The sequence below is a fragment of the Cydia fagiglandana genome, chromosome 2 (assembly GCF_963556715.1).
Source record: "Cydia fagiglandana chromosome 2, ilCydFagi1.1, whole genome shotgun sequence".
In the NCBI taxonomy this organism is placed as follows: Eukaryota; Metazoa; Arthropoda; class Insecta; order Lepidoptera; family Tortricidae; genus Cydia; species Cydia fagiglandana.
In genome coordinates, this window is record NC_085933.1 from 15,582,997 (window position 1) to 15,604,824 (window position 21,828).

General features: G+C 38.0%; 1 protein-coding gene across 1 annotated transcript in view; it reads left to right on the top strand.

Moving 5' to 3' along the window:
* The first annotated feature begins 446 nt into the window (after nucleotides 1–446).
* Nucleotides 447–21,828, top strand: part of LOC134676829 (O-acyltransferase like protein-like) — a 44,315-nt gene continuing 22,933 nt past the window's right edge. The window contains exons 1-6 of the mRNA XM_063535213.1: nucleotides 447–557; nucleotides 16,716–16,864; nucleotides 17,275–17,445; nucleotides 17,953–18,109; nucleotides 18,518–18,620; nucleotides 21,525–21,612. Of these exons, the coding sequence (XP_063391283.1) occupies nucleotides 491–557; nucleotides 16,716–16,864; nucleotides 17,275–17,445; nucleotides 17,953–18,109; nucleotides 18,518–18,620; nucleotides 21,525–21,612 (735 nt within the window). The 5' untranslated portion in view covers nucleotides 447–490. The remainder of the gene's footprint in view (nucleotides 558–16,715; nucleotides 16,865–17,274; nucleotides 17,446–17,952; nucleotides 18,110–18,517; nucleotides 18,621–21,524; nucleotides 21,613–21,828) is intronic.

Sequence of the window (21,828 nt, forward strand, 5' to 3'; positions counted from 1 at the left end):
AATTAATGAAAGTTAAAAATCCTTTCCCCTTCCTAAAAAGGTCCCTTGATTATAGGGTTTCTATTATAAAACATGAAGCGTAGATTATTTCTAATCACAATTTTAGTTCATATCATGACTGCGCATAACACGTGGTATCAAAAAGTGCAGCCGGCCTAGCCAAGGTTACAATCGCTATCGCTTCGTCAACGAAAAGCGTCATGTCTCTCTATCACTCTTCCATATTAGCGCGACAGTGACAGTTGCGTTTCGATCGTTACGGAGCGTAAGCGATTGGCATCTTGGCTACGCGGCCAGGTATCCTTTCATGCGCTATAATCGCGCGCCTAAAAATACACTAGATTATTTACAGTTCATATGAAATATTGACTTTTGACCTTGTAAAGTTTCGGAAATGTGTAAGTTTCCACCACCCAACGTTTCGCTGGCTGACTCTAGGCCGCGCGGCCAGCCAGTCGCTTCGAGCGCGGGCAGTCGATAGTTTGCCAAAATGCGGTGGTTCATAGCAGTGTTTTGTTTAGTGAATCTCGTCGTTGGTCAGAATAGTACTAATGAGGGTAAGCCTTATTTTTTAATTGACTGAACGATCGTCCGACCAAAACATCAATTAGAAGATTTGAGATTGAGATTAGAAAGTTTGATACTGAATCTGGAATAAAATAAATTGCTCATTCAAACGAGTTTTCAAGTGCTTTTATTGAATTTGCCATTTGTTCGAGCGTTGTTTGTACGTCGTTTGCCGGCTTTGCTGCAAGTTAAACCAGTCAATAAAGCGATTGAGCTGCCAATTAGCTTCCCGTTCGCCGAATTAGGATTTAACAGTTAATAATGCTTGTTTTACTGACATATTATTATTTAATACCCAGATATACCCGGCTCTGGTAAACGAGAACAAATCGTGTACCTGTTAACAAAATATATATCGACGATGAGCTCCTCTTATATCTTGACTACTAGCAACCGGAGATCAGGCTTACGCTGGTCTGCTAGAAGCCAACTGATCTATTAGCTTTATGAATTCCGGGGCCCGGACGGATAGCACCCCTAATCGTACATTATGTCCCAAACTACCGACCCCCTGCCTTCAGCAGATCCGTTACACTTATAGTCACATTACGTATGATGGGGGTCACGTTTATCACGGAGATAACAGCATCCGTCTCGTTCTAACCTGTTTATCGCATCACTTTATTTAATGAGAATATTTCCATGATTCAACCTCGTGATGGATTCCCGGTTAACGTGATCGGGCTGCTAAGGGTGGTATTCTACCTGTCCAATTTCTTTGTCCGATGTGTACTTTGTCTCACGTTTTGCTCAATGAGAGAGTGAGGCGCATTGACATTGGACCAAGATATTGGACAGATGGAATACCACTCTAACCGACGTGTTTCTATCTAGCTCGCGTCTTACCCACATTAAAATTATTTCTACACATCTCGCTCGCACTAACATGTCAGTTCGAGCGAGATGCATAGAAAGTAAGTGAACGTATCACGCTAGCGTTTATGTCAGTGCCAAACTGGTGGTAGCCGTACAGGAGCCGGATTCGGAGTTAACAATTTGTTATGGTTTTGAACTCGTTTTGATACGACTTTGTAGATCGCTCACGCTGATTGGTGCATGGGAAATGACATGAAAGTCATGTAGGTAGTATCAAAACTAGTTAAAAACCATAAAACAATTGTTTAATCTGAATTGGACTCCTAGAAGCTAAAAACTAATTCAAATAAAGAAGCCATGTTTATTTTGAATTAACCTTATTTTGATACTATACAGGGTGATTCAGGAGACGTGAGCAGGACTAACACTGCGCATTTCGTAAATTATAAGGAACTGTTTCGTATCAGTATTAGTGAGTTTAACGTTACCCATATAACCATTCCAGTCGCAGAATCATCAAAGTGGTAACTAAATGTCAGATGTGTCGTAACAGAGTCCACACAATGTGTCTAGAATTGTTTCGAAACAAAGTGTCGTCGCCGTGTGTACACTTTTCCGTAACAAGGTGTCGACACATTTGTGTGCACTTTGCGTGCGGTTTGCGACTAAATCTGACAGAAAATTTGTGACAGCAAATGTCAATATAAAATACCTCTTGAAAACCAAGGTTTGTCAAACTACTATTAGTGTCTCGTGTGCTCGTAAGTAATTCTAGTAAGTCATCATGGGCGATGCAAATGAAAACCATATAAACACCCAACACCCGTCAACCTTTTACAGAAAAGTTTTTAAAGAAATGCAATAAGCTACTTAGGTCAGCCAACGAATGCTCCAAAACGTTGTAGAGGGAAATGCTCGGAACACAATTTTTGACTCTGTAACTTGGTTTGGACAAGTTAGGAGGTGAACATATCAAAAGTCCCCGGCCGTAGCCCTTGAGCAGGGGGAAGAGAGGGGGCTTTGATGGTCCCATTTTCCGGTTTTTCGATTATATCTCGGAAACTATGCATCTTAGCGACATGGCCACTTATACAAAATGAAAGTTAATTTAATTTGTTACAAGTTTATTCAATCAATTTTTTCGATATGTTGAATAGTTTTTGAGATATCCGCTCTTGAAAGTTTATTTAGGGCTCTCAATATTATCTTGATATATCTACATCAGTGAAGGTGCTAGGCCGTGTATGGTATCGTTTTCGTATAAATCTGGGTTGCTGAATCCATTTAAGGTATCACATTGACACCATTCCACAAAATTAAAAAAAATCTTTTTAGGGTTCCGTACCTCAAAAGCAAAAAACGGAATCCTTATAGGATCACTCGTGCGTCTGTATGTCTGTCCGTCTGAATACACAAAATAGTTCTTTACCTATAGATGACAGGAAAACCTATTAGAAATGTGCAGTTAAGCGCGCGTCGGACTTAATGTACGGAACCCTTAATACGCTCGTCCGACTCGCACTTGGCCGGTTTTTTTTAAACTCCTCTTGACGCTTAACCGCTGAACCGATTTCGTTGAAATTTGGTATAGAAATAGTTTGCGTCCCGGAACAGGACATAGGATAGATCTTATAACCAAGCAACCTTTTGAAGGTGTGAAAAGTGGCGTGGAAATTTGTACGGGAAATCAATAACCGCTGAACCGATTTATATTAAATTTGGGATGGTCTACATCTTTGATTTAGTTAAAAATGATAAAAAAAACATGACTTCAAACCTAAACTTAAACAGTATTAACTTCAAGAAGTCAATTCTGAATTCCCCCCTACACCTCATTTCACACCTTTAAAGGATGATTTTTGAGATAACTTTTTATGTCCTGTCTCGGGACTCAAAATATATGTGTACTAAATTTAAATTAAAACTGTTCAGCAGTTTAAGCGTGAAGAGGAGTTTAAAAGAAAGTAAGTTTATATGTTTTTACTTTGGAATGGTGTCAATGTGATACCATAACTAAATTTGGTACTGCGCATTTATACGAAAACGATACCAAACATGGCCTCGTAGCTTTACTGTTGTAGAAGTCAAAATAAAATTGAGAGCCCTAAATTCTTATTACTTGACCAAACTTGTGTAGAAGGAAAAGGAAAAATAAAAGTCTTCGGCAGGAATATAAACACAAATATATATTTTTTTTTTGCGTTACTATTTCAATCATCAAATATAAACATACCTTGATTATATTATTCTAGTGAGATCCTCATAGATAAACAAAAACATTTACTTAAAAAATTACAAGGTCGAAATGTCACGGAACTTGTGAGAGTAATATGTGAAAAATAAAAACTTTTATGACAAAAAAATCTGGACACAATTTAAGAAGCATCCAATTGCGTCGAGGAATCATCTGTATTTTTGCTTGTTTCATTACCTCCTCGCTTCTTTTTTTGTCCTTTGTATTCTGTAGCAATTTGTTAGATCTGAAAATAAAGATAACTTGCGTCGTCACGGATGTCGATTTATAGGTTTTAGGGAGTGCAGAATTCGAAAACTATGATCATTTTATATTCCAAGATGGCGGCTACGCATTTTGTCATAAAAGTCGTCATGGATATCGTTTTATAGGTTTTAGGGAGTGCAGAATTCGAAAATGATGACCATTTTGGATTCCAAGATGTCTGCCGTGCACTTTGTCATATAAGCCGTCATAGATGTTGATTTATAGGTGTTAGGAAAAGCAGATTTCGAAAATGATGACCATGACCAACAAAACGACATCCATATCGACTTTTAACATAGTGCATGGCCGCCATCTTGGATTCCAAAATAGTTATTATTTTCGAAATCTGCGCTCCCTAAAACCTATAAAACGACATCCATGACGACTTTTATGACATAGTGCATGGCCGCCATCTTGGAATCCAAAATGGTCATCATTTTCTAAATCTGCGCCCCCCAAAACCTATAAAACGACACCCATGACGACTTTTATGACATAGTGCATGGCCGCCATTTTGGATTCCAAAATGGCCATCATTTTCGAAATCTGCGTCCCCTAAAACCTATAAAACGACATCCATGACGACTTTTATGACATAGTGCATGGCCGCCATCTTGGAATCCAAAATGGTCATCGTTTTCGAAATCTGCGCCCCCTAAATCCTATAAAACGACACCCATGACGACTTATATGACATAGTGCATGGCCACCATTTTGGAATCCAAAATGGTCATCATTTTCTAAATCTGCGCCCCCCAAAACCTATAAAACGACACCCATGACGACTTTTATGGCATAGTGCATGGCCGCCATTTTGGATTCCAAAATGGTCATCATTTTCAAAATTGGAGCCCCCCAAAACCTATAAAACGACATCCATGACGACTTTTATGACATAGTGCATGGCCGCCATTTTGGATTCCAAAATGGTCATCATTTTCGAAATCTGCGCCCCCCAAAACCTATAAAACGACACCCATGACGACTTTTATGACATAGTGCATGGCCGCCATTTTGGATTCCAAAATGGCCATCATTTTCGAAATCTGCGTCCCCTAAAACCTATAAAACGACATCCATGACGACTTTTATGACATAGTGCATGGCCGCCATCTTGGAATCCAAAATGGTCATCGTTTTCGAAATCTGCGCCCCCTAAATCCTATAAAACGACACCCATGACGACTTATATGACATAGTGCATGGCCACCATTTTGGAATCCAAAATGGTCATCATTTTCTAAATCTGCGCCCCCCAAAACCTATAAAACGACACCCATGACGACTTTTATGGCATAGTGCATGGCCGCCATTTTGGATTCCAAAATGGTCATCATTTTCAAAATTGGAGCCCCCCAAAACCTATAAAACGACATCCATGACGACTTTTATGACATAGTGCATGGCCGCCATTTTGGATTCCAAAATGGTCATCATTTTCGAAATCTGCGCCCCCCAAAACCTATAAAACGACACCCATGACGACTTTTATGACATAGTGCATGGCCGCCATTCTGGATTACAAAATGGTCATCATTTTCTAAATCGGGGCCCCCTAAAACCCATAAAACGACATCCATGACGAATTTTATGACATAGTGCATGGCCGCCATTTTGGAATCGAAAATGGTTATCATTTTCGAAATCTGCGCCCCCCAAAACCTATAAAACGACACCCATGACGACTTTTATGACATAGTGCATGGCCGCCATTCTGGATTCCAAAATGGTCATCATTTTCTAAATCTGCGCCCCCCAAAACATATAAAACGACACCCATGACGACTTTTATGACATAGTGCATGGCCGCCATTCTGGATTCCAAAATGGTCATCATTTTCTAAATCTGCGCCCCCCAAAACCTATAAAACGACACCCATGACGACTTTTATGACATAGTGCATGGCCGCCATTCTGGATTCCAAAATGGTCATCATTTTCTAAATCTGCGCCCCCCAAAACCTATAAAACGACATCCATGACGACTTTTATGACATAGTGCATGGCCACCATTTTGGAATCCAAAATGGTCATCATTTTCTAAATCTGCGCCCCCCAAAACCTATAAAACGACACCCATGACGACTTTTATGACATAGTGCATGGCCGCCATTTTGGATTCCAAAATGGCCATCATTTTCGAAATCTGCGTCCCCTAAAACCTATAAAACGACATCCATGACGACTTTTATGACATAGTGCATGGCCGCCATCTTGGAATCCAAAATGGTCATCGTTTTCGAAATCTGCGCCCCCTAAATCCTATAAAACGACACCCATGACGACTTATATGACATAGTGCATGGCCACCATTTTGGAATCCAAAATGGTCATCATTTTCTAAATCTGCGCCCCCCAAAACCTATAAAACGACACCCATGACGACTTTTATGGCATAGTGCATGGCCGCCATTTTGGATTCCAAAATGGTCATCATTTTCAAAATTGGAGCCCCCCAAAACCTATAAAACGACATCCATGACGACTTTTATGACATAGTGCATGGCCGCAATTTTGGATTCCAAAATGGACATCATTTTCGAAATCTGCGCCCCCCAAAACCTATAAAACGACACCCATGACGACTTTTATGACATAGTGCATGGCCGCCATTCTGGATTACAAAATGGTCATCATTTTCTAAATCGGGGCCCCCTAAAACCCATAAAACGACATCCATGACGAATTTTATGACATAGTGCATGGCCGCCATTTTGGAATCGAAAATGGTTATCATTTTCGAAATCTGCGCCCCCCAAAACCTATAAAACGACACCCATGACGACTTTTATGACATAGTGCATGGCCGCCATTCTGGATTCCAAAATGGTCATCATTTTCCAAATCTGCGCCCCCCAAAACCTATAAAACGACACCCATGACGACTTTTATGACATAGTGCATGGCCGCCATTCTGGATTCCAAAATGGTCATCATTTTCTAAATCTGCGCCCCCCAAAACCTATAAAACGACATCCATGACGACTTTTATGACATAGTGCATGGCCGCCATCTTGGAATCCAAAATGGTCATCATTTTTGAAATCTGCGCCCCCCAAAACCTATAAAATGACACCCATGACGACTTTTATGACATAGTGCATGGCCGCCATATTGGATTTCAAAATGGTCATCATTTTCTAAATCGGGGCCCCCTAAAACCTATAAAACGACATCCATGACGACTTTTATGACATAGTGCATGGCCGCCATCTTGGAATCCAAAATGGTCATCATTTTTGAAATCTGCGCCTCCTAAAACCTATAAAACGACACCCATGACGACTTTTATGGCATAGTGCATGGCCGCCATTTTGGACTCCAAAATGGTCATCATTTTCAAAATTGGGGCCCCCTAAAACGTATAAAACAACATCCATGACGACTTTTATGACACAGTGCATGGCGGCCATTTTGGATTCCAAAATGGTCATCATTTTCGAAATCGGCACTCCCTAAAAGCTATAAATCGACACCCATCTCGACTTTTATGACAAAGTGTTTGGCTACCATCTGCATGCAAGACATTTCTATTATTTTTACGTACATAAATGGCCCCCTGTCAACTTCCAACCGAGATTTAATCGATAATTTATTCGATTAATGTTCAGATTAATTCAATTTCAATCTATGTTAGGTCGACTAAACTAATCGTGATTAAAATTTGAGAATTAACTTTTTTTATTCCATTAATTAGTCGAATAAACAGTTAATCTATTAAGTCCCATCTCTGACCACGGCATTTTTACACTTTGAGAATATCTGAAAACAAATGAACACAAGGAGCCATTTTGCAAATCCAATAACTTTGTTATTACTTTTGACAGCGCGTGTCATGTGTCTACACAGAGTCGACACAAAGTCGAAACATTTGCGACTACTTTGTGACTGCAATATTTCTCAGCCTTAAACCATATTTATACATCATAATTAACAAGTTTCGTAGTATGTAAAGCGTTATTTCTGTTATTTAAGTATAGTATACGCATCGAAGTACTAAAAATACATCAAATAATATATTTATGAACACAGGCACTGAGAAGTAAACAATTGCATTTCCGGCTAAACTAAAACAATTTGGTGGCGCGTTGATTATATTACACTTAGTTTATCAAATCACTCGAGCAGTTTAATTCCCCATAATAATTTAAGTCCTATTGTAATATAAATGCAAACAATATATAATTACGTCTTGTAATCCGTTTTAGAGATGGCGTATTAATGTCACTTATTTTTATTTAACTATTTTTCCATCTGACAGTTTCCATTTGACAGGAACAAAATGAACGAATGAACGAATGATTTTGGCATAAAGTAGTCGCAAACTAGTAACAATGTGTGCACACGGCGACCACACTTTATGTCACTTTGTGTCATGTGTCGACCCTTCCCCATTTCTGGTAACTGTGTCGACACGGCGACGACTCTGCGACTGGAATTGTGACCGAAACAGACGGTGTCGACACAAGATGTGTCTACACCGCGTCGTAACGGCGACTGGAAATGGTTGTATGGGTAATTTAGTAGTCGTGTTGAAAAAAAAAGTTATTAATTTATTTACGACATGCATGGTCACCCTAAAATTAGAATACCAAACTACCGATATTCTGTGTCAAATTGAATGTCATCACTGTCATCGCGGTCTGGTTACTTTTGAAAACTCGTATCTCACCAAGTTTGACAGTTCATTTTCTTCGTAATCAAAATTACCACCATTACGGTAAAAGAGGTTTTATGTTTATTAATTAGGTTTTGTAGGGTGACCAAGATTGTAGAGAATTAAATTTGCCCTCATCAAAAAGTAAAAAAATACGAAAAAGTGTGGTTGTTTCACCTAAATACTCCGGTGATCGATCAATTATCAGTTACTGAGTGTGTAGGATTAGTCCTGCTCACGTCTCATGAATCACCCTGTATATCTTTGGCTATTAGTCATCTATGGGCAGTATTCTACCTGTCCAACTTCGTCCAATATGTATTTTGTCTAACATTTTCCTTAATGAGAGAGTGAGACGCAATGACATTGGCCCAAGATATTGGACAGATGGAATACCACCCTTAGCCACCGCCAGTTCACCAGCAGCATAGGCTATGTAGTTTATTTCATTTCCAGTTAATTGTGTTAACTGTAAATATGATTTTTAATGACCTCAAATACCTATATAAAATTATCGACTACAATAGAGCATTTCACTTAGTATACATGCCGATTACGACATATCCTTGATACCATTCACAAATAATATACTTAATATGCTCATGAATTAATTTTGATAGTGTTCTTGAGGATTGACGTCACAATAAAGTTACTTAAAAGGGCAAGTAAAATGCAATCAGCAAGGCCAATTGGACGTGTTGTTGTCTTCGAGATCAGTACCTACAAATATTTAAAAAAAAATTACTCGTATTGGTCATTTGCTTCAAGCCATCATATATCTACCATAAACCGACTATGGTTATTGTAATTTCTTTACGTGAAATGTTGTTTTAAGACAGACATCTTAATTTTGTATACATGGTGTAACATGAGGAAACCGAATAATTTTAACAGCGAATTCCTGATAGATGTCAAAAAGTGACAAGTAACACTTTGCAAAAAGTAGGTTTTCCGCAAAAAAATGGAAAAATCAATTTTAAGTGACAAGTTTACTTAGTTTAGTAAGTATTTTTTATGTACTTACAAATACATTAAAAAAATTGGAAAAACAAAATAATTTTTTTTTTACGAAATTGACCTAAACTCATATTAAATTTTTTCCTTCTTTTGACCTCAGAAATGCGTGGTTAAAATTATTCGGTTTCCTCATGTTACACCATGTATGATAACTCGATTGTTTATGCACAAGTCACTGTCATCGATATTTTCCAATTCATAATCGCGCGCACTTATTCCGTAGTTGCAACTGTTGTTGTCACCGTTGTCACCGCTGTCAATTTCCTTCAGAATTGATTAACTCAATCAATCTTTTCCCGGCATCCTGCCACTCTAATTAAGGGTTAACTCAATTAAACGTCGGGCTGTGGCCACCAATCAAATTATAAAATAAAACAGCACGAATCTATATTATATTTTAACTGCACAAAAATCATAAAAATATTGACATGGCCAAACTACGGAAAATAAACATCTTGATATAGCGGAAGCAGTTATAAAGTTGATCCAAATTTTTTTTATTAAGCTATGAGCTTCATCACATATGTTCCTTGAGTAATTCTAAGCATTTCAAGCCTGGGAGGCAATAAGAAATGTGTGTCTACTCGGATTTGTAATGGATTCAAACTTTCAACCCCTTTTTAACCCTGTTAGGGATGACTTTTACAAAACGCTGAAATTACTTTTCCTGTCTTTTAATAATATTCCTAAATACAAAGATTCAAGTCCCGCGTTCGAAAATTTTTTTGATATCCATACAAACTTTCAACCCCTTTTTCACCACCTAAGGGGATGAATTTTCAAAAACGCTGAAATTAGTTTTCTTGTATTTTAATAATATATCGTTTTACGAAGTTTCAAATTCCTAGCTTAAAATAAAACTTGAACCCCATACAAACTTTCATCCCCTTTTTAACCCCCTTAGGGGTTGAATTTCTTAAAATCGCTTCTTATCTCTTGTACACTTTATAAATGTAATCTAGTCTGCAAATTTCAACTTTCTATCTTTTGTAGTTTCGGCTCCGCGTAGCAAAAATCTCCAACCAAATTTTTCACCTTTTTACGTTTTTCTTGTAAAATTACTATGAAACTGAAAAAAACAAATATCAGCAATGAATTCTACGTCTTTGGTTTATACGAAAATGATACCAAACTTGCCCTAGTACCCACCAGGATCAGAATAGATTTTTTTAAAGATGACGGGTGGCGGCCGTATTTTCACAGATGATGTAGGTACCTATTTCTATTGCCGCTATAACACCAAATACTAACAAAATAAAATAAATATTTATGTAAATTTGAAATCACGTTTGTAGTATGGGAGCCGCCGCACGTTTGTAGTATACTACAAACGTGATTTTTTGGCGTAATGGTAACCCTTTGTGCGCGATTCCGACTCGCACTTGGCCGATTTTTAGAACATACATACCTAATGCATTTTGAACAGCTTAAAATTGACAGCTCTCTTGTGGCATCGCCATCACATCATGTGCCCATCAATATTAGCATTAAATAAATCGAATACCATTGACCATGCCATTAGGAAATCACTAAACGATTTTATCTATCATGCATTGTTATTATATACTTACCTATAATTATAATACATTTACTGTACTGCACCATAATGGTAACATTCCATTTCTTACCGCAGCTGCACTACTGGTACTGAACGCGTCGGTGTTATTGTCAATTCCATAGTAAAATGAACAGTAGTGCAGCTGCGGTTAGAAATGGAATGTTACAAGGATCATCTTTACCGTCGGTAGGTACTCTAATGAGTTCTACACTTGAAAGACGCGCTTAGTGCTTAGGTGAACATAGGTCAGTAATTAATAACCAATCACGTACTAAAACGATTTATTTGCCGCGTATCTAATGTCATTCTTCAAGATTAATATTGTAACCTATGACAATAAAGTAATATATTATGTTGGCAATAAATTAAATGCTATTTTCGTATCATCAAAATACAATAGGTACCTCGGGAAATACCTAAAAATGATCATCAAAATGCACTCGCATCCAGCATAGGTCCATTACAAAGTCCACCAAATACAATTTTATAGGTATTAAAATATTAGGAAGAAATTTGGTACCTACCTACGAAAGTTAGACCTACCTTTGAAATTGATAGTTCATGCGTGCGCCACAGTGCTCCTTAAGTTAGGCAAAATCCCTTTCGTCTGTGCCTACTTTTTCCGCTGGATTACCCCATCGCTTAGATTAGAGCATTTAATAACCGGAGTCGCCTTTAAGAGCTTACCCCTCTGTCGTAAACCTAGCACGATTGAGCAAACTTTGTATGAACTGACGTTTATCTGACATGGCTATTTGTACGTTACCTACAAACCATGTACAAATAGCCATACATTTGACGTACCCCTCCCCCACAGAAACCGGCAGACTGTTTTGTACAGAAAATGACAGCCAAGGCGTCTCCAGTTACTAAATGCTCTACGCCCCATCGGAAATCATAGAAACCTACAATTTGCATGTATCGGTTTCGTAACGATATTCAATATTGACGAATGTTCCAAAAACAATAACCTTGTCCGAGCTTGCTCGACGCGTCCTCGACGTTGAGACAGCTACATTCACCGCACTTATAAATATAATTATATGAGATAAACAAACAAGGTAAAGCTTCTCGTTGTCTGATTCCGGGAATCTTGAGGAAAAATGGGAAATTACAGGGCCATCAGTTCAAACAAAGCTACTAATATACCTACAAGCAGGAAATCGGTGTTGATATTGTTACCATCATGTTGTGGTCATTTGTGACAACTGAGCCACCTACTCGTATTTATCTCCAATTATTTACAGTAGTAATTAGTATTATGTTTTTGGTAAAAAAATACATTTTTGATACAAGATTTTCTCGCTGACTGTACTTTTCTTAACTTAGGCTTCAAGTAATCGAGACAATTCTAAAAACCCCAAACACAAACACTATGGGCACTATCAAAGTCAGAAGAGCAGGAGGCTATAGAATGAAAGACATACAAAATATGGTAGGGCCAAGAGCAGGAGGCTAGAATGAAGAAACATACAAAATAAGGTAGTGCCAAACTAAACATTATGAAACACGCGGCTTGTTATCAGAGCGTCTTGTTGTTCAATAGTCTGCCGTTACAATATAAAACTATTACCAACCATCGCGTTTGCAATGCAAGACTAGAGGAGTTCCTTTTAGAAAAATGTTATTATTCTGTAATAGATTTTATAAATGATAAAAATAATTAGTTATGTATTTTTGTCTTGTATGTATAATATATCCCATGGGCCTAATGCTGTTTGGGAACTTCACACCTTTTGAATTTCTTCGCGGATGTATGCATGTTTTCTCACTTCCGTTACCGAAATAAATATCATTTTTATCTTTATCACTAGGATCAATATCAAATGATATTTATTTCATTCATAAGTTCCAAAAAACTGATTGGAACGAGCCAGGATTTGAACGTGAGACCTCGGGATTGATAGTCGGACGTCAGATCCACACGGCCACCACAGCTTACTAACGTAACCTTGTTATTAATTACCCATTACTGATTTATACATCTGCCAGAACATTCTTTTAAAACGTATGTTGACGCGTTCAAATGTTATGTTATTTAAGTAGGTAGGTAAATGTAGTGTTCATGATAGGGTCCCTTTGTTTCCCATAAAGTTTTAAGTCATAATGTATTGTTTGTCATATTATCGTTAGTTATAAAACTGAAACCGTTATCTTTTCAGGATTTTCGTAAAGTTATTCTATAGATAGGTTAGGTTTAGTTTTTTTTTATGGCAATATTGAAAAATACGCGTTTCTGAGAAAAACCAATTATGACTAACGAAAATTCGGACAAACAATATATTATGACTTAAAACTATTTGGGAAACAATTGAGACCTGTTTATGATCAGGTAAATTTTATATAGTCCTTGTTTTGAATTTAAAATCACGAAAGATACTATCACCTACTAAATTATCACATTTTGAACCACGGCCAAGGCCTGCAAAATTGCACTTGCGTAAATGCCAGATAGTGGTCCTTGCGAAAGCGCCGTCGCGGACCGCCGCGGCTTACGACACCGCATTCCCATTCATTTATTAATTCTACAAATTATAACTATTATCATTAAACTTTAATAACAACTGTATCTGCCAACTAATAAAAAAACCGGACAAGTGCGAGATGGACTCGCCCACCGAGGGTTTCGTACTTTTTAGTATTTGTTGTTATAGCGGCAACAGAAATACATCATCCGTGAAAATTTCAATTGTCTAGCTGTCACGGTTCGTGAGATACAGCTTGATGACAGACGGACGGACGGACGGACGGACGGATGGACGGACAGCGGAGTCTTAGTAATAGGGTCCCGTTTTACCCTTTGGGTACGGAACCCTAACAAGCGGCCCAGCCAAGGCGACAATCGCCTGCGCTTAGCCATCTAATTTTTGTTTCTTTCGCTTCATCATCATCATCATCATCTCAGCCATAAGACGTCCACTGCTGAACATAGGCCTCCCCCTTTTTTGGGGGGTGAATGCCATAATCGCCACGCTTGGCAGGCGGGTTGGCGATCGCAGTCGAGTACACCGAATTTGAGGGACGCTGCTGCCCGTCCACCGGTGGTCTTGGACGTGGTTTTTAAGGACATACCCGGGTCCTGGACGCAGTTTAAGGACATACCCGGGTCCGGGTTCTTTCGCTTTGTGTTTCTCTATCAATTTCAGTCTTCCATATTTGTGATAGAGACAGTTGCGTTTCGTTCGCTACGTAGCGTTAGCGATTGGCATGTTGTCTACGGTGCCTTTTCTGGAATTTGTCTCAATTTATGTCTTATTGTTTTAGATCAAATTTGTCTCTTTATTTTACGGTTGGCATGAGCTCAAAAGGTGACCCAACAGATAGGGATAGAAAAAAAGAACTGTGTCCCAACTGCAGTTTGTACGAGACTGCTGCTCACCGACTGAATGCCGACGATGGAGTTAGCCGTAGGCTTTGTCGTACTAGATTTTTCGTTGTTTTTTAATTAATTTTGTTATAGTACTTGTTTCAACTATTTTCTGAGCTAGCCTTTACACGCGGCTTGATCAATATTAAGTTTTTCTACATATTCCTTACATAATTAAATGAAATAATTAATAAATACTAAATAACGCTATATTTTCCTTGAAGACGGTACCTATACCTATGTTTAGTGTTTACAGGTTGTTGAAACAATGATGTGGTTCCGGTAACAAAACCTTGTGCAATACAAGTGAATGAACTGCATTGAACTATTGTATTGACAACTAGGTGTTGTGTTTATTTATTGTATATTGATATTTAGAAAGTATACCTATGTCACCTTAATAAGTAATAACCCCTTTTTAGAGAAACCGCGTTTTCTAACACTATAAGTATTCTGTTTTTACGGTATCATTACATAATCTAGTACCTAGGTAAAGTAACTATAAACTACCCAGCACATATAAAACAGTCATTGGAAGATCAGTGTTATTTGTTTTTTGCAGAATAATATTGTAATCTAATTAATGAGTTTTCCAATAGTTGATACCGTGCTGTACTTGCGCGTAGCTCAACAATTTAAAAAATAACTTTACTAATCGTACATTATTAATTACTAAAAGTACTCTATTTAATAAAACCGTCACAGAATTAAACATCTGTATACTGTGTTTTTGTGTTAATCATTTGGTATTGGTTCGTATTTTCCTAGAATGTATTCCATTCAAAAAGCATATTTGGTCGGGTGGCGTTAATATTGGTTGATATTTTCCTAGAAATATTACATTCAATAAGCACCTAAAATACTTTCTTTCTGGGAAAATGGTAAGCAATGTAAGCATACACAAAAGTAAAAGCAATAAAAAGAAAAACTTAAGGTGCCATAGGTTCACAGAGAGCGGAGTTTTTGCATAATTTTAATTAGCTAGCAATTTTGAGGATTTTCTCTAGAAACTTCATCGATTCAGATCCTGATTTTTAGGGTTCCGTACCCATAAAACATGCGTGATTTTTTTCCCATTTTTTGCATAATGGTACAGAAAACGCACGCACAATGTCTAAAACGCACTACATATATTAGTAACAATATATGCACAAAAGCTAAAAATATGAAAACTGCTTCTAAAAATGCGCATATATTTATTTTTGAGCGAACTCATCGATTCCTTTTTTCATCGTCAAAACTTATAACAAATAAAATTTTAACAATATGATAATCATAATCATTTATTCGATGCAATCCATGGTGTATCCACGGTCGCGAGCACGCACATCCAATGGGATACGAGTGAGAGTGAAAGAAGAGCATGAACCTACGAGGCGTTAATTAAATTACAATCCCGGAATTTTCACCCAAATATTACAAACGTTACACGAATTTGTCTGTAATTATGTACCCACATATTGCATTTTTCCCCTATCGGATGTTGAAGAGGAGTAGAGTATAATACTATGAAGCAACTAGGTAAGCATTAGGCTTACTTAGGATGTGTTGAAACGCGTTTCGAATGGCAGGTTTGCTTACAACGCTGTTGAAAGTGCAAAAATGCCTTACGCAGCAGGCTCAGCTTAAACTTGTTTGTATCATGCTCAAGTGTGCAAATAAAATAAGGAGTGCCGATTGGAACAGGATTGACTGTGACATGCAAACGGGTAGATAAACAGAGTTTAATAGAGATCATTGTATTTCTTTATAGGATTTAACTGCTTTAGACTGAATAAAACCGTCATTAAAATTACGCTCATAAAATACGGTTTCGTAACTACTTAAAAATACTGCCCCACATTCCTAGGGATTATAATGCCGTCTCTAGGTACTACTGAATATAAGTTCAGTCAATACAACGCCAAATAAATGTTTTATTTTCCGCCGATTATCATAAACTTAATGACAATATTTGTACGCATGCTACAGAACTTAATATAAACGGGTTTATCAGGCCAATTAATCTTTATAACAAGGTAAAAAATAAGAAATAATTAGATTGACATCCAATGGAAGTAAACATAAAAATTGTCACAAAGTTTTTCCGCCATAGCGTTTTCAACCTACACCAAACAATTAAGACTGCCGATGGCTAATAATTCTGCGGTTCTGTTCCTGCGAGTGGCAACTTCACGCTGCTTAACTACAATCACCTGTAATTACCTGTATTAACGTACGTTGCCTTCACTAGATGGCGCCCACGAATTCGATTACTACTCCATGCCCGTGCTCTCCGAGCTGGACGACTTTGACCTCTGCCTGCGGAACCCTGAGGCGGTGTACTGTATCGTCGACATGGAGCTGATGGAGGATGAGACACCGCTTTATCAGTTCATCAAGGTCAGTACTATCTTTAATATAAGGGCCCATGCCCAGGACCCCATCCTCAGGGGGCCCCAAAGTACAGACAGTAAGAGTATATTTGATTAGCCATAATAAATAGAAGATCATAGTAGAAAAATGTTAGTTTAATTAGCGTTCTGTAGTTTCCAAAAGGGCCCCAAATTCTTATGCGCACAAGGGCCCCACCATAGTTTAAGACGGCCCTGATCAAGGTACAATATAAAAGTTTTATTGCGGAGCTGCTAAAAAAGTTGCCATTGAGAAGTGCCATAATTTGCTGATTACATACCTACATGATTAAAATTCATGCTTCGCTTTTCAAGTGTAGACAACAATGTTCTCTAAGATTTTGTCGTAAAAGAAAGAAAAAAATCCTAAAAGTAAAATAAGCTGTTATTCTTCCCCAGAACTTCTCAATGAACATTGCAAAGCACTACAAGCACTCGAAGCTCCACCGCGGGGTCTGCGCGAATCAGCACTGCGGTCTCAACCTCACTCATGCCGCAGGAGGAGAGTCCGCCGAAATGGCCCTGAGGGACTGTCTTAACGCCTCCATACACCGAGGCTACGGCCTGCAGGTAGGTCTGCACTGACCAACACCGTGGACTCAACCTCACCCATGGTATAATAATATACTCCGCCTGGTACTCTCTTCACGTCTTTTCGTGATCACGTGACTGACACAAGCCTACGTCATCATGCGAGAGGGCTATATGATAATATACGATAGCGCTATATATATAGCGGCCATGTTATTGTGACGTCGGCTTGTGTCACTCTGGGAAGAGAAGACCATGTTTTATTAGACTATGACCTCTCCAGCCAGGAAACTCCAGCAAATAGCCCTGAGGGAGGCTGTGGCCTGCAGATAGGCCAGCGCTAACAAGCACTTGCTAGAGTGGTTAGTGAGGAGAACCTCAGAAATGGGGCTCCTTATCTAAAAGACTGCCTGAACCCATCCGGGATATGGGACTGAAGGCTAATCACTATATATATGTATCCAAAACGTACGTTTCTGTCGTCCGCAACATGATCTGTTTTGAATTTAATCTTTTAAATGTCTTTTAAAAGTTTTTAAATGTCAGGTGGAAACCCTGTCCGTGCGTTACTGCAAGACGCAATCCGACAGCTTGCCCATAGACGTGCTGGACTGGGTGGTCGGCGCCATCCTGTTGGTCGTGCTCCTGACCAACCTGGCCTGCACCGCGTGGTACTTCCTTTGGCCTAGCGAACAACTCGAAAGTGAGTATTCAGAACATTGCAATACATTTTAAGTTGCATCTATAATTTAAATGGCAGAGTCGCAATTTTGTGTAAGTCCAATAGGTTTTCCATGTATGCAAGTCGCACTAAATAAATATCCAGGTTAAAAAAATGGACAATTAAAAAGATTGCGGTCTGAAAAATTTAATTTGTTCATTTCATCACCGCAGCTTTTAAAGGCTCTCTTTATTCTTCAAAAACTGATAAGAAAATTGCAATTTATCCACAAGGGAATAACGTAAAACATGGAAGATATTTCGATTAGTTGAAATTTCCCCGCATAGTGCAACGTGTGTTTTAAGTAGGAGAAAAGCTTGTAGTCATACAATTATTAGTATTAGAATGGATATCGGACTAATTAATCTAATTATGAATTTCTTTTACTAGATAACAAATTCGTGATGGCATTCTGCGTGCAGAAGAACTGGAAAGCGCTGAAGAAAGGAGGCAACGCCGACGGCGGCGTGTTCAAGTGCTTCCAGGCCATGAGGTGAGATTGGTTGTACGTTGTACCTACATTTCATTAATACGAAAGTGGACGTCCGCGAGCAAATGCTTTTCCATACAAACGTGGACCTTATTTCCCTCTCTGGAAATTAACATTATTGAAAATAATTTGACTCAATTTCATGTAGGTACTCGTATATCAGTCACAGCTTGCCCCTTCGTTTTATTTTTCGTGGTTTTATTATTGATTATTATACGAGATTGTGCTCCAAGCATTTAATAAAAAAATGTATGGAATTTTTGCTCCCATTTCTCATAATATACGTAGATACATCAAAATATGTAAAAATATTTTCCATAATGTCAATATCCAGAAAGGTAAAATGGGGACTACGTTTGTAAGGAGAATCGCACGTCCCCTTTCCTCTTAAAAAGCTTAAGCACCACAATCACAACATACACACTAAACACAGCTGTACTCAGATTCAAAAGAGTAAAAACATATATGAGTAATTAAATATTTAAAAAACCCTTACGCAAAAAATACTAAATAATATAGGTATTTGATGAAATACGAGTAGGAACTCGCTCGCTAGCGTAAATTGACTCTCTCTAGTTCTGAATACGACATAGTACGTGTTATTAATAAAACTGAACAACCTGCTGAAGAATCTAAGCACTCACATTCTTTTTCATCTCTCCTGTTCGGAAAGTTTACCTTTCATAAGCTGATAACCGGGTGGAAAATTGCATTTCCCACCCTAGGGTGGGAATTTTGTTTTTTTTTTTTTACTTCGAGCAACGGCTAACAGCAATATATGCCATAATATAAGCTCTCATTCTCATATCAGCTTCAGCATGACTGAAATTGGCGCCTTTTATATTTTCAAGTGATTCGAGTGACTTATAGTTATGTGGTTTACCTATATATCTGTTAATAATTTGTTCTAAAGAATTATACTTACCAATAATAAAATTTTCTCGTGTTTGACTTTCCTCATAGTCGAAATGAAAAGTAGAGTGTTTAACTCGGGTAAAAGTAACCATCTCACCCTCGAACTATTGGCGCTCTCTCTTCGTTGTAGCGCCAAAATACCTCGGGTGAAATGGTTCACTTTCCACCCTTGGTTAACAATCTACTATATCTAAATACCTACCCGTATTCCTAGAAATGTTTTTCGATGAAAATCCGCATTGTATTGTTCAATTTGTGATATCGCACCTTATAACCACACCAGCGCGTTTCGGGGAACTAGGTTTAACCGGGAAAAAATGTTTTCACTTGAACGGATTTTTAAGGTAGCGTATATTTGGATTTGCGGAATAAAACCAGTACCTACAAGCGTGTACAAAAGAGACAATTCGCCGGTGATATCAACATTGACACTTTTATAAAAACATTGGAACAGTCTGGCTCCAATCAGAATTGTAAATAAAATAGCAAATGCGAATTTCTTTTTTAAAGTGATTCTGTTTAACTGCACCGATTCTACCCCTCGAGCGTTCTTGCATTTTTATCTATTTTTCCTCTCACTCAACCGAGACAATTAACTTAGGTACCCAGAAAACTTGTTGCTTTTTTATTTTTCGTGTTAACATAATTGCCTGTTATTTTTAATTGTGTGTTATTTTTAGTGGGTATGTTTATAGGGCTTTATACATTTAAAATTAAAAGGTTTCAGCTTTGACATGGGTATTTGTACAGTCAACAACAGAGCTATGAATACAGGCAAAGTGCCAAAAATATGTAGGTATACACGACCTTAATGTACAGGCAATAAAGTACTGTATACATATTTTTGACACTTTGCCTGTATTCATAGCTCTGTTGTTGACTGTACTTTACGTACAAATCATGTAGAAATAGCAATACATTTGACGTCCCCTCTCCCGCAAAAATCGGAAGACTATTCGTACGGAGAATGACAGTCATGACGTCTCCAGTTACTAAACGCTCTAAGGGTTTTAATAATTAGGTACGTTTTAAAGTAATTCATGAGAAAAAGTTATACACACATAACTAATAATCAGTCGGATACATTAAAACTGATTTATTCTAACTTTCAGTATTTACGTTTGTGGATTAAGACCCTTAGTATATTAGCTGGTATCAAAGCCCTAGTTTCACTTTGGATTACGTCTGCGAAATTTGGCGTTTGCTTTTAATTAGGTTAATAGCCAGCAGTCAAACGCTTCTCACTAGTTACTGATTTAGCGTATTTAGTCTGTAATTAAACGTAACATACTACAGTCATTATTGGTGATATAGTGCAGAAATTAACTTCGCCAACACATTTCATAATGATCGATAATTGATAATATATATAATGTAGGAGTGACGTGTTTGCAGTGAATATAATATTAACAGCAGAACTACGTACGAATTTATTTAAAAGTTCTGAAAAATAAAATGGAATGTATGTTGTATGTATAATGCTGCGTGCGTGAGTTCCGACTTCGAAAATAAATAAATAAGAATAAATGATACGTAATATTTTATTTTAGAGACATTAGCGTTTCTTTTGCTACGGCGCAAACGATTGGCATTGGACTAGGCCCACAATTCTAGTTTAAGTTAGAATTACAGTTTTATATTAAATCGATGTAACAATGAGATATTTATGAACTGTCATATTGCATTGTGGGATTTCATTAAACGATCATTTTTTTCGTGTTTTATTGATGTTTAGGACAACAGCAGCCGTAAATAAAAGTTTTACATATGAATGCTTACATAAAAGATGGCCAATAAAGGATGACTCACGTTAGACCGGGCCGTGTCCGGGCCGGAGCTCTCGGTGCATCGTTTTCTATGGAAAGCATCACGTGATCACCCGTCATGTCATAGAAAACTAAGCGCCGGAAGCTCCGGCCCGGACACGGCCCGGGCTAACGTGAATCATCCTTTACAGTTATCCACATTAGGTACTTATTAATTTTGTCTCAGATTCTACACGATGGTGATGATCTTGGGGCTGCACTCCATGATCTTCATCGGCTACGGCTACACCGCGAACCCGGAGTTCATTGAACAAGTAAGTTGCATTTGGATATTTTATCGATTTAGATATTGCTAACTTGCAATATTAAATCATTTACGTTTACGGAACAATAGGTACCTACATAATATTGTTCCAGCCGGAACCAAATAGAAGCCAATACGTAGAGGTAGAGACTCTTTCAAAAATTATTGAAAAAGCAGTCTGCGATCAACTCACAAAGTACTTGGAGGTAAACAATCTACTACCGTG